Here is a 14,353-nt window from a genome sequence, read left to right on the forward strand (position 1 = left end):
GAGAAAGTGCTACCTGCTACCTATGGGTGATGCTCTACTATGCCCACAAGTGCCTCCTCCCACCTTTGGCGGCTTTCTCTTTTCCACATCACCTTTGCTTGGCCTGCGTCTTAATCCCTCACAGCCGGGAACAAAGTGTAAACTCAAGCAATAATCTTCCCGTTTTTCACTCCGGGGGCCCACCCTGGGTTTGCTGCTGCTCCCAAGCTTCTGAAACCATCTCTTCACCACTAACCTCTTTATCAAACCCAACAATTCTGGGTGAGGGTGGGGGCAATAGAAAATAACCAGATGATACTTAGTTTGATTTCTAAACTAATCTATATTTCCCCCTCCCCTGCCCTTCCCACACACCCACACTGCCCTGTTCTAAGGAGTTTTGGATTGCAAAACAAAACGATGCAAAAATAAAAGGCTGAAAACAAAAAAAGTAATAAAAGACAGCACTATCAAATGTGGATGCTTTTCAATTTTTGAGGACATAACCAGCCTGTTGTCAAATTCCCATTCGCTTAAACCCATTTCAAGTTGCCTAATAAACTTGCTTGCCCACCCATTTTCCTTTCTTGAAATGTTAATCGATGTTAAGTACATCTTTGCAGTATCCTCCTTGAGGTCTACTGGCAAGGAATTTGGCACTCATCATTTTTTGTGAGATGCTTGCTTCCTAACCTATAATTTGAAAAATATAATGTCCTAATTAATCATTTATTTTGATAAACATTACACCATCAGTTAAGTCTAAAAAAGAAGGATAATTGTTTTTGTCTTTGCTAAGTTAAACAAGCAGATGGTCTCCAGTACTTCTGTTGCATTTCCTTTGTTGCTAAAGTATATGTTTCTTGGGATTACATCACCACTTAAATGAATTTAATTAAGTGTGGGGGGGTGTGATCCCTCAGGAAATATCTTTTCTGAGGCTGCACTTATAACAGGAGGTTTTTTTTCACGTACAACAAATGTGCGCAGCACATTATTTTTCTCTTCCTCTCTTTTATCAAGAGCGAAGACTGTAACAATTATGCCACTCCCAGAAGGATGCAGCTGTTTCAAAAACCCTTCAAAATCAGAAATAAAACTTATTCAAGCATCTGTGCCTGACAAACAGGACATTTGCTTCCTTGACTGCGAGGTCTCCCTTCGCCCAGGGCGGTACCCTCGTCTGAGAGCCAAGTGCCAGGTACCAGAGCCGAAGAGCTCTCTGCGCACAGGTCCGCTCAGAGTTCCCCCGACTCCGCAGCAGCAGGGCCACTTGCCGGAACATCACTGAACTTTCCGACCTACCTGGCATCTGGAAAGGGCTTCCTGGGTCTGAGCTGGTGGGGGAGTGCGGGTAGGTGCCACTGCTGCTTCCAGGAGAGTTGGGGTAGCTGCTGCTGGGGGAGTGAGGGAACGGATGGCTATTGGGTTGCTGGAAAGAATCCGGAAAAGTTGCGTTGAGTGGCATGTGAGGCTCATTTTGTCCTAAGTTACGGAACTGAGCTAATAGGCTGTGCTGAGGATTATATTCACTGTGTCTTGGAACCAGCACTGGAGGAAGAACTAGAAAAGGGGGAAGAAAAGAGAGAGACGAAAATGAAAATGATGAAAATCTGTAATCACATCACAATGAAGTAGAAACATAATCTGTAAGTAACAACAAATTATCTGAACCCTGCCCTGCTGCCAACTCAAAAGCATCATGCAAATGAAGAGCCATTTTTCACTGAGGAATAAATGCAGTAACAAGTGGTCTCTTTAGAATCTGCCGTGACTTATGCCCCAGACCTGTAGCATTGACATACTGCCCAAGGAAAGTCTGCGAAACACCTTTTATGTTAAAAATGTCTACGAGGTTTCCCCATTCTGAATGTTTTCATTCACTAAAAACCAAAGCACAATTATGAACATGTACCACCACTGACAATTCCACTTTTCCAGCCCTGGTTGATAAGATGTTCCATTTAAGAGTTAATACTTATTGAATGGTACGAATTATTCACCATAAATGTTTTAAATGGACACATTAACTCACTGTGAAACAAAAGAAGGCACAGTAAATAACGTTCAGAGGATAAATACGGTGAGCAGCATAAAATCCAAATGCCATTAAAAGTAGTTAATTAGACAAAATATGATGTTTTGTGGGACAGACTTTATGTTGTGTCCAAGTCGTCCTACTTCACAAAACTCTGTTCTCTGATGATCTTCATGCATTTAACCCACTTTTCAGTAATCCATATTTTGCCTGACAGGCAAAGGAGGAAACAGGTCATATAAACCACATTTTGCTGATTGGATACTCAAGGTTTAAAAGCCAAAAACATACACACCACTAGAGAATGAAAGAAAACAGCTCAAGTCATGCCTGAAAGCTCCATTAGGTACCTAAGGAGTTAATAATTAGCATGGTCTGCAACCTCCAGAAACCTCTAGAGGCAAAGCCACTATAAATTATGTTGCTAATCGAAGTGAAGGACTGGGTAGTAAACCCTAACAGGGTTAGATCCTCAACTTCCCACCATAGTCCCCAGACACCTCCTCTCCGGTAACACGGGCCCTTGGAACCCCTACTATGCTCACAGCCTTGGCTAGAAAAACCACCCATTTGGAAATCTGCTTGGAGGAGAGAGGAGGAGATTTAAAATCTTCTATTGTTGGGAGTTAGAACTCAAAATATATTCTCCCAAAGAAACAATATTTAGTGGTATTAGGAATTAAGTAGATTTTTGAGGACTTTCCAGGGACTCTATCTATAATATATACCATTTTTGCAGGAAAATGTGCCATGAACACTTGCATTATCACTTACTTACTCATAAGCTAAAAACTGTTTAAGTAAAAATAGGTTTCTGAAGGTCTTAAATGGTCTCTTATGCTATTATCTTAAATTGCTAATCTGTAGAAATAAGATCTACTAGTTTCTCTAAGCTGATCCCTTAGAAACAAGTCTTTTTAGTATAATAAACGTATTTCCTTTTCTGCACAGCGATGGGATCTGCCCAAATTAAGTCCCCAAAAGCATAATTCCTCCTTCTACCTTTCAATAGTCATCTGAAATGTAAATTATTTTGCTAAAGAAAAAATTCCCAGTTGTCATAAGGCTCCTCCAACGTCAACAGAAATCTATATTGCAAAATAAACAAAGGCTCTGAAATAGCACAATACCTTTGAATTACCTATGCAATCATTCTTTTTCTTTTAGCTGCTGCGGCTTGAGTTACTACTTCCCAACTTGCCTTTCATGGTCATCTAGCGATAGCCTCATTTCTGACTGATGCCTTAAAAGGGGGGCAAATACTGGCCTCTAAACCCCGCCCCCAAAATGCAGCACCAGACATAGCACCTTGAATCAATCCTCCGTCTCAACCCTTCGGAGGACCCACCTCCTGCCCTGCCCCCCCCCCCCCAACTCTCCTTAACGGAGGACCCACCCCCTGCCCTGCCCCTCCCACACTCTCCTTAACCGAGTCCCTGTTTCAGCACCTCTCATTGTCTATAATTTTATGACAGAGAATTTGTGGGGCGCCTGGGTGGCTCAGTCAGTTAAGCCTCCAACTTCGGCTCACATCATTGTCTCATGGTTCGTGGGTCTGAACCCCACATCAGGCTCTGTGCTGACAGCTCAGAGCCTGGAACCTGCTTTGGATTCTGTGTCTCCTTCTCTCTCTGCCCCTTCTCCGCTCCTGCTCTCTCTCTCTCTCTCTCAAAAATAATCATTAAAAAGAAAAATAACTTTTTCCTCACCTCTGATTATCAAGATAAGATGAATTCTGCCACTGCTGACATACGCACAAGTATCTTTTAATAAACTTAAAAAATTGTATTGAGTATCACACATCTATAATAAAATGCACAAGTCTTCATATAAATGATATAATATGTACTCTTGTGCCTGGTTTCTTTAGTTCAACACTACGTGTGTAGGATTCATCCAATGTTATGTATACCATATATATATATATAATATATATATATATTATATATATATATAGTAAGATGTTTACTCAGTCCCCCCACCTAACCTCCTCAGAGGATAATCAATTTCTTTTGTTCCTCTGGTTTATCCTTGTATTTCTTCTTGAAAAAATTAAGCTGATAAATATGTGCTTTCTTACTTTGTCTTTATTACTAAAAAGGAAAGTAACCCACTCTATAGACTCTCTTGCACTTTGTACAGCACCATAGCTTATTCAACCAATCTCTTATGTCTGAGTAGTTTACACTATTTTACCATCACATATAATAGTGCAATGAATAACTCCATGTATATACACTGCAGTATTGTTAAAGGATTATCTTCGGGGTAAATTCCTAGAAGTAGAGATACTGGGTTTTGAAAATGCAGATACAACTTTGTTATTGTCAAGCACCCATCATGTAAGACAGCGATTTTCCCCCCACAACCCCAAAACTATTTTGTCAAAGTTTTGGTTTTTTGGACAACTGGATAGGTGAGAAATGATATTTTGGTGCAATTTTTTTTTTAATGTTTATTTGAGAGAGAGTGAGAACATGAACATGCAAGCGAGCAGGGGAGGGGAAGAGACAGCAGGAGACACAGAATCTGAAGCAGGCTCCAGGCTCCCAGCTGTGAGCACAGAGCCCTACCAGGGGCCTGAACTCACAGACCGTCAGATCATGACTTGAGCGAAAGTCGGACGCTTAACCGACTGAGCCATCCAGGCACCCTTCTGGTGCAATTTCAACTTATATTTCTCTTATTACGGTGAAAGTCCATCATTTTTTCATGTACTTCAGGGGACATTTTAATATATTTTTCTGTAAATGGTCTTCTTGTGCCTTTTGCCCCTTTTTTGGTCTTTTCATTATATATAGGGACTCCTGGGTGGCTTAGTTGGTTGAGCATCTGACTCTTGGTTTCTGCTCAGGTCATGATCTCACAGTTCCTGGGATTGAACGCTGCATCAGGCTCTGTGCTGACAGCGGGGAGCCTGCTTGGGATTCTCTCTATCGCTCTCTCTCTGCTCCTCCACTGCTTGTAATGTCTCTCTCTCAAAATAAATATTTAAAAAAATATTTAAAATAACATTAAAAAGAAAAAAATATATATTAGAGATACTAGCCTGTGTGACATTTTATATGTTACAAATATTTTATTGCAATGTGTCATTTGTCTTTTGACTTTCCTTATGTGAAGAAGCTTATTTTTTTGTTTGGTAGTCAAATTTACTAATATTTTCCTTTATTGCGTATGCAGTTTGATCATAAAAAGGCTTCTCCTACACCCATAAGGAGGAATTCATCCATGCATTCTTCTAGTACATATAAAGTTTCCTATTTTATTTAGATCTCTGATCTGTTTGTAGCTCAGTTTTATTTATACTACAAGGAATAGATCTAATTTTATCTTTTTCCAAATGGTTGGCCAGTTGCCCCAACACCATTTATTAAAAAGCTCTTCTTTGTTCTAGTGATTGGATATACCACCTTTCTCATAAAGTTCCATATATGTTAGAGTCTATTTTTAGACATTCCATCCGATTCTATTCTAGTCTGTGCCCTGCTACCACTGTTTTAATTATAGAGGGTTTATGTTTTAATATCTGATAGGGCTAGTCCCCTCTCACAGTTGTTCTTTTTCAGTGTTCTGCTTCCATGCTTAGTCCTCCATATGAACTTTAGTTATTATCTTGTCTACCTCCAGAATAAAGAGATTTGGTACCTTTACTGCGGGTCACATTATATTTATAAATTAACTTAGTAAGAAAATCTTGATGATGTCAGATGTCCTATTTAAAACCCAGGAAAGTTTCTTCAAGGCTACTTTTGTATCTTTTCAGAGTGTTCCATAGTTCTTGTATTAGCTCAGACCGCCATAAAAAAAATATCACAGACTGGGTGGCTTCAACAACAGACATTTATTTACTCAAAGCTCTGGTGGCTGGAAGTCTGAGCTCAAGGTGTTGGCGGGCTCATGTCTCCTGAAGCTTCTTTTTTTTTTTTTTTAATTTTTTTTTTTTTAACATTTATTTATTTTTGAGACAGAGAGAGACAGAGCATGAACGGGGGAGGGGCAGAGAGAGAGGGAGACACAGAATCAGAAACAGGCTCCAGGCTCCGAGCCATCAGCCCAGAGCCTGACGCGGGGCTCGAACTCACGGACCGCGAGATCGTAACCTGAGCTAGAGTCGGACGCTTAACCGACTGAGCCACCCAGGCGCCCCCTGAAGCTTCTCTTCTTACCTTACAGATGGCTATTTTCTTGTGTTTTCTAACATCACTTATTTCCCTGGTGTCTCTCTGTATGTCCTTATCCCTTCTTATACGGACACCAGTCAGACTGGATTAGGGCCCTCCTCAATGGCCTCACTTAAAGGCCTATCTCCAAATTCAGTCATATTCTGAAGGACTTATGATTAGGGCTTTGACATACAAATTTGGGGTGGGGGTGGTGAACAATTCAATCTAAAACACTGCACTTGGTTTTATACATTTATTACATTTATAAGTATTTTATTTTTTCTGTTCCTATTTTAAATGAAAGTTTTCTCTTCCATTATATCTTCTAGCTGGTGACTGCTTTTATATATGAAGGTTATTGATATTGCCATGCTTTTATATACTGCTACCTGGCTGGATTCTTTTGTTGTCTGAGTTAGTTTTATCATTGATCCTTACAGAGTTCTCCAGGTAAATGATCATGTCACTGAACAGTTAAAACACAATTTTCCTTTCCAATTGTTTTCTCTTGTCTAGTTGCATTGGCTAATAGTGCTAATATAATGTTAAAAAGTACTAGAGACCGTGAACTTTCTTGACTTATTCTTGACCTTAGTGGAAACGCCTCTAGTGTTTGTTTCCCCATTAAGATGCTGACTTTAAAACTCTGATACATATATATATTAATTAAGTTAAGGATGTATTCATCCATTCCTGTAGTTCAGTGTTGTTATTAGGAACAGGTGTTAAATTTTCACTAGAGGATTTTATAGCATTTCTTAAGATAGTATTGATTTTTCTTCTTAGACCTAATTAATATGATTAATTATTATTCTTGCATTCCTGGCATAAAGCCTGCTTGGTCATGATATATTATTTTCTTAACGAGGGGTGTTTATAGTAATATTTAGGAATTTGAGGCCAATATTCATAAGTGATCGTGATCTAAGTTTCTTGGTATGTTATTTTTATCAGGTTTCGATGTCAATGTTGTACTTGTTTCATAACTGTTTCTGTGCTCAGAAGAGTTTATGTTGCTAACTAGTCTCTAAATGTTAGGTAGACTTCCCATTAAAATTATCTGGGCTTGGTGCTTTCTTGTGGAGCAGTTCCTTACTTTCTCTATTCATTCCATAGAAATAAATTTAAGCTTTCTATGCCTACTGAGGTTAATTCTGGTAAATTATACTCTCCCTCGAAAATATCCATTTTATGTGGTTTTCAAATTTACTTGCATAAAGTATGCAAAATAATCTTACAGTTAAGTTTCATATCCTCTGTATCAATAAGTATATCCCTCTTATTTCTTATTTTTTTATATTTGTGCTTTCTCCCCAGCTGACTTTTTTTTCTTTATTCAATTACCTGATCCTTGGCCTTTTTTCCCCGCTCCAAACCAGGAAAGATTTGTTGATCTTTTTTTTTTTTTTACTTCATTATTTTTTGCTTCATCTTTATTATCTCCTTCCTCATACCTCCTTTGATTTACTTTGTTGTTCTTTTCCTAGCCTTTTTGACTGGAAGTTTAAAATTAATCTGTTTTTATTCTTTCATTTTTACTGATATAAGTGTTCAAGGCTATGAATTTTCCTCTGGTCACTGGTTTAAATATATCCCATAGATTCTGATATGTAGATTGTGATCGTTATTTTCCAAAAGTCATGTGATTTTTGTTTATATTTGCCCATCCACTTATGGGTAATTTTTTTTTTTAAGTTTATTTATCCACCTTTTGAGAGAAAGAAAGACACAGAAATCCCAGGCAAGCTCTGTGTGCTGTCAACGCTCATGGGGCTCAAACTCATGAGTGAACTGTGAAATCATGACCTGAGCAAAAACCAAGAGTCGGATGTTCAACCTACTGAGCCACCGGGTGCTCCTCACCTATGAGTCACTGAATAGAATAGTTTTAAAGTTCCCAGGTAAAAGAGCTTATTTGCTTTCATTTCTAGGTTTATGGTATTGTGATAAGACTCTTGATTACACTATTTCTAACTTATGTAACTTGATATTTTCTTTGCAACCTACAACAGAATACATTTTTGTGAATGTTCTTTGCACTAGAAAAGAAGATATGTTTTCTATCAATGTACACTGTTAAAAAGTATCTTTAAGAGCTAGGTTACTAATAATGCTGTTTAGGTCTCCTGTAAAAGGTCAGCAACCTTCCTCTACAAAGGATTAGAAAGTAAATATTTTAGGTTTTGTGGGCTATATGGCCTCTGTCACAGCTATTCGACTCCACTGTTGCAACAAGAAAGCCATAGATAATATGTAAAAAAAAAACAAAACTGGATGTAGCTGAGTTAGAAAGCTTCACATTTTTGGTTTCTTCACAGAATCAGGGAGAAGGGATTTGGCCTGTGGGCAGAGTCTGCATACCTCTTCTGATATCATTACTTATGTTTTTTTCTTCATGACCAGTCTTGTATTTAGACTGGTATGTTAAACTTCCTATTATTAGTGTGCTTCTATTTGTTTTTGCTGCCATATCCTATAGTTTCTGCTTTATACAGGAGGTTGCTATGTTGTTTGGTACATGTATGTTCATTATGAAGTGTTCTTTGTGTCAATACTTTCTGGTCTGAATTCTATTTTTTCTGATATCAGACTCACAACTTCTACTTCTTGTTTCAATTTGCCTGATATACCTTTGCCAATCCTTTATTTTTAGACTTTTTAATCACTTTTCTTATCTTTTGAAGAGATGGGTCTCTTGAATACAGCACTGACTTCTGCTTTATGAACCAACTTGAAAATCTCTTTAATTGTTGAGTTAAGCCCATTTATTGATATGACTGATATGCTTGGTCTCAACTCTTGTCATGTTATTGTATACAATAGTTATCGTCGTATATTTACCATATTTCTCTATGTGATCTAATCCTTTGTCTTCTAGATTTTTATTTTTTAAATGTTTATTTTTGAGAGAGATAGAGGGAGACACAGAATCTGAAGCAGGTTCCAGGCTCTGAGCTGCTGGCAGAGCCTGATGCAGGGCCTGAACCTGAGCCACCCAGGTACCCCTGTCTTCTATATTTTTAAAGAAAGTTCTAAAGATGGCCTTGTATTTCTGTCGTAGGATTATTTTTGTATGTGTATTTCTGGTGTCTTCAACCTTTGTTCTTTCCTTACTTAACCATGTATTTTCTAGTTGGTCAGTTTTAAATGGTTATCTTTTGGTTCTCATCTATTATCTATACAATCAATGATCTTATTCTACTTTCCCCTTTTTCTATTCTTCTATTACATTTTTAAAAAAATGCTTATTTATGTATTTTGAGAGCAAGTGAGAACGCAGGGAAGGGGCAGAGAGAGAGAATCCCAAGCAGTCTCCATGCTGTCAGCACGGAGCCCCATGTTGGCTCGAACCCACAAACCATGAGATCATGACCAGAGTCAAAACCAAGAGTCACATGCTTAACTGACTGAGCCACCCAGGTGCCCCATCTTCTATTCCGTTTTTAAATTTGCACTCTTTCTACTTCATCAGAACATCTTAGGTTTGCATACTATCACCATTCTTACTTTTGCCTTATCTCTACAATTTCATTGACAATTTTTTTCCCAGTCATCTCTTAGTTGAATAAGGTTGCTCCATTAGATTTCTCAGGAAAAGCTCACTGTAACAGTATTCCCTCTTGCATATTTAAAACTTTCTGTAGTTTTTTTTTTTTTAATGTTTACTTATTTTTGAAAGAGAGAAAGAATGTGAGCAGGGGAGAAGCTGAAAGAGAAGGAGACACAGAATCTGAAGCAGGCTCTAGGCTCTGAGTTGTCACCACAGAGCTCAATGTGAGGGTGGAACTCACAAACTGCAAGAGCATGACCTGAGCCGGTCAGACGCTTAACCTACTGAGCCACCGAGGCACCCCAAAACTTTCTGTAGTCTTGATACCTGAAGGAAAGCTTGGCTTGCCCTGGAATTCCTTAAGTTTTCTGAACTTTTTCCACTGTTGCCAATTTCTGTATGATGTTTTTGAGAAGTCTGAGTTCAGGACATTCTTGCCTTTACAAGCTATGTGCTCTTCTTATCTAGAAGCCCAGGGGACTTTTGTTTTGAAAGTCTAATATAGTTTTACTAAGGTATGTCTCAAAAGTTCATCATTCTAGGTGAATTTTCCCAAGCAGTTGGTGGGTCCTTTCTATATATAAATTTAGGTTTTCTCTAATTTCTGTTCCATGGTCTCTGGCAACTTAGGAGCTCCAATTATACATATATTGGATCTTCTTTGTTTTCCATTCCAATCGCTTTCTCTCAGACCTTTTTTACCTCTTTTCAAATCTCCCATTCATTATTTTCCTGCTTTCTTCAGTGAGTCTTATTACATTTTTAACATTTTTGTTTATTTTTTTGAGAGAGCAAGTATGAGTGGGGGAGAGGTAGAGACAGAGAGGGAGAGAGAGAAAATCCCAAGCAGGTTCTGTGACATCGGGGCAGAGTCCAACATAGGGCTCGATCTCAAGAACCATGAGATCACGACCTGAGCCCAAACTGATTAACTGCGCCACCCAGGCACCCCTTATTACATTTTAATAAGAATCTATTCTCCCTTTGGCACACTATAATTTATTCTTTACTTATGAAATGTTTTTGTTTTAAAATTTATTTTCTGAGTTCTAGCAACTGTCATTGACTTTCTTCCAATTTTTGTCCATTTCTGTAGTTCCCAAATTTCTGACTTTTCCCCCAAATGCTTGTTGGAGGATATTTATTTTGAAGTGTTGTCTTACACATTCAAGCCACAGACTGAAAGCAAATATCTGCAAGTCACATAGGTGATAAAAGATTTTGTCCTGAATATATAAAGAACCTAAAAACTCATTAATAAAAAACCAAATAATCCAATTAAAAATTAGGCAAAAGATGTGAAAAGACTCTACACCAAAGAAGATGACCTTAAAATCATCATGTTTAGTGAAACAGGCCAGACACAAAAGGGCAAATATTTTGATTCTATTTATATGAGGGACTTAGAATAGGCAAATTCATAGATACAAAAAGTAGAACAGAGGATTACCAGGGGCATGGAGAAAGAAGGAAAAAGGAGTTATTGCTTAATGAGTATAGAGTTTTTGTTAGGATGAGAAAGTTTTGGGTATGGATAGTGGTAACAGTTATACAACACTGTGACTTTATTTAATGCCATGGAATTGTACATTTACGAATGGTTAAAGTAGTAAGTATTGTGTTATACACGACTTACCACAATACAGTTTTTTTTTAAATAGGATCGACATACCAAGTGTTGGCAATAGGGATTCTCACACATTGCTAGCTGGAACATAAAGTGGTATAACCACTTTCGTTAATATTTTGGCAGTTTCTTATAAAGTGAAACACACCTACCATATGACCCAGCCATTTTCCTTCTTGGTTTTTACCCAAGAAAAATGAAATACAGATGTGTGTGTTTTATTTGTGATAGCCAAAAACTGGCAACAAATGTCCACTGACAAACAAATGAAAAAACAAATTATGGTATATCAACACAGAATACTACTCAGCAATAAGAAGGTATGAAATACTGATTCATACACCATGGATGAATCTCCAAATATGCTGAGAGAAAGCAGACAGAAAAAGAGTGCATACCATATAATTCCATGCATATAAAATCTAGAATACGCAAGCCAATGTATGGTGACAGAATGGGATCACAGTCACGGCTGACGGGAGAGATTGCAAAGGTGCAGGAGTAAATTTTTGGAGGTGATGTGTATGTTCCTTGACTGTCGTGATACTCTCATAGGTATATGTCAAAACTAATTATATCGTACTTTTTAAACATGTACAGTTTATTCTATGTGAATTATTCCTCAATAAAACTGTTCAAAAAGTAAATGTGAAGAGGCAATTTTAAATTGTCTTTTACCAATTTTTGAACATGGCTAAAATGTTCCATTATCTATTCCTTTTCCAATCCCATCTTCAAAGTTTGGGAGCTATTAATCTGAGCTCTCAATAGTATATTAATACCCAACTAAAATGGCTTTACCCTAATATCTTTATTTCTTGAGACTATATAATGTGTATCTCCCAATGCAGAATCCTCATCCAGGAAAGGGATTCCAGTTGGTTATCACAGACATACCAGCTCTTACAGTGAAAACCAACTGAAGATATCAAAGGTAAGGAGCTGCAAGGAAGTTCCATGTTAAAGCGGTGATAACATTTAAGACATTCAATGTCTTGTATGGTCTGTTAGAAGTTAGTAAGAACTGCAAGGTAAAAAGTAAATGGATATCCTATGTACTCTTGAAAGATAACTTTTCTATCAAATTTATCTAAAGTTCCATTTAACTCTCTAACTAATGGCTGCCACCAGTGTTCCAGACTCTCTCACATTACCCTCAGAATCTCTGAGAGACATTTTCCCAGTGTTTCTTATTACCTTTCACCAAAGTAAACAGCAGTGACAGACAATGAATTCATCAGGGGTCCCGGCAGCTTCACTGGAATTGTGAAATTTCACTGAAAATTTTATCTTACCAAATTCAAACATATTTTATGCTCTACTCCTTAATACTTACCAAACATAAAGGTGATATTTTAAGTAATTTGGAATCAAGTAAAACTGATACTCCATGAAGATGTGCAGTTTAACCTCTGGCTCAGAGTACCTGGAATGGCACACTGTGCTGGGGTGGGTTGTAGTACCTTACTTCGAACGTATAGATTTCCTCTTTACTCAGTGTGACAATTCTAACAAGTTATTAACTTCTCAGAAAACTTCAGCCAAAAAGTGACTGGTAACAGCAAGAAGGGAGACAAATAATGTACAAAATAGATTCCAGAACTAAGAGCATTTATGTAGAAACAAAGAGACACTCCTCAAATCAATTTAAGGTGATCACCATATACCACAGAATTTACATTAACACACCACTATCACCACAAATATTTGTTCTAAGCCTGGACCAATGCTGAGCATGTTCTATCCACTTTGGAAATAAGAGTGCTTAGAGGGGTAACTTACCTAAGGTCACACAAGAAGTATCAAGAATTAGGAAGGCACAGAGCACCCTCAACTATGATATTCTACTGCCTCAGTGACCCTAAGTCTCCAAGAATGTTAAATTATGTTCTATATAGTTTAAGAGATGGATAAGTAGAATAAATTCCAGAAGTGTTTCTGGACAAATTTAGGTCAATTTAAAGGGGAAAACTCTAGTCTAATTTAACATGTTCAGTTATGGGAGACTTCTAACTCCCTGATGGTGCATAATAGATGATTATCAAACCCGACTTGTAGAGTTTGAAGACTTAGAAGTAGGATGTCTGTATGTCCTGGCTTGCCTGGGACAAGTCCTGATTTGTATGGGCTTTCCAGTGGAATTATAATAGGTGACCCATGTCACTCTCAAAAGTGTCCTGCTTTGGACAACAAATTCTATGGGCATCCAAAGTATAAACAGTAACTACTGAAATGCAGGAGGAGAAAGAGCTGGGTCTGGGATCTGAACAGGTGCTACCCCTAGGAAGAAGTGTTAATGGGGAAGAGACACGTGGAGGCTAGTGAGGCAGGGTCACATCTACATGCACAAGCTCCTCTAGGATAACCAGGTCCAAACCTCTGTGGCCTGGGTGGGCCCTAAAAGGATAATGCTGCTGCTCTTCTCTCTGATGTCTCTTCACTCCGCCACCCCCAGTCCTTGTTGCCTTCAGTCAGTAATATTCCAGGTAAGGAATGATTAAGATATCAGTTTTCTTCTTCTTCTTTTTTTTTTTTTTTTTAGTGTTTATTTTTGTGAGGGGGGAGGGAGGGAGAGAGAGAGAGAGAGAGAGAGAGAGAGAGAGAAAGAGGGAATGAGCAGGGAGGGGCAGAGAGAGAGGGGGACAGAGAATGCTAAGCAGACTCCTCGCTGACAGAAGGGAGTCTAGTGTAGGGCTGGAACCCATGAACTATGAGATCATGACCTGAGCTGAAATCGAACGCTCAACCGACTAAGCCGCCCAGGTGCTACGTGATCTCTGTTTTCTATTGGGAGAAAAAGGAAAGAATGAACATGCAGGTGAATTATCCATGTGTAAAGGCCCCTTCTATGTACAATTTCTATTTCTTAGGTGAAAGCTGATCAACTAGCTGAAAGAACTAGGATTTGCAAACTCTAGGCCTGACTCAGGTCAGGAACAGGAAGGGAGATGATGAGGAGGGTCTTCCTTTTAATATTTCTTTCCAGGGGCGCC

At 38.3% G+C, this 14,353-nt stretch overlaps 1 protein-coding gene across 6 annotated transcripts in view; it reads right to left on the reverse strand.

Annotated features, from left to right (window-relative positions):
- The window catches only part of SMAD1 (SMAD family member 1), an 80,389-nt gene that overhangs the window by 15,654 nt on the left and 50,382 nt on the right, over positions 1–14,353 (reverse strand). For all 6 annotated transcript variants that reach the window (XM_030312992.1, XM_030312989.2, XM_030312988.1 and 3 more), the window contains exon 3: positions 1,285–1,542. In XM_030312992.1, coding sequence (XP_030168852.1) covers positions 1,285–1,542 — 258 coding nt within the window. The remainder of the gene's footprint in view (positions 1–1,284; positions 1,543–14,353) is intronic.

The sequence above is a fragment of the Lynx canadensis genome, chromosome B1 (genome assembly GCF_007474595.2).
Source record: "Lynx canadensis isolate LIC74 chromosome B1, mLynCan4.pri.v2, whole genome shotgun sequence".
NCBI classification, from domain to species: Eukaryota; Metazoa; Chordata; class Mammalia; order Carnivora; family Felidae; genus Lynx; species Lynx canadensis.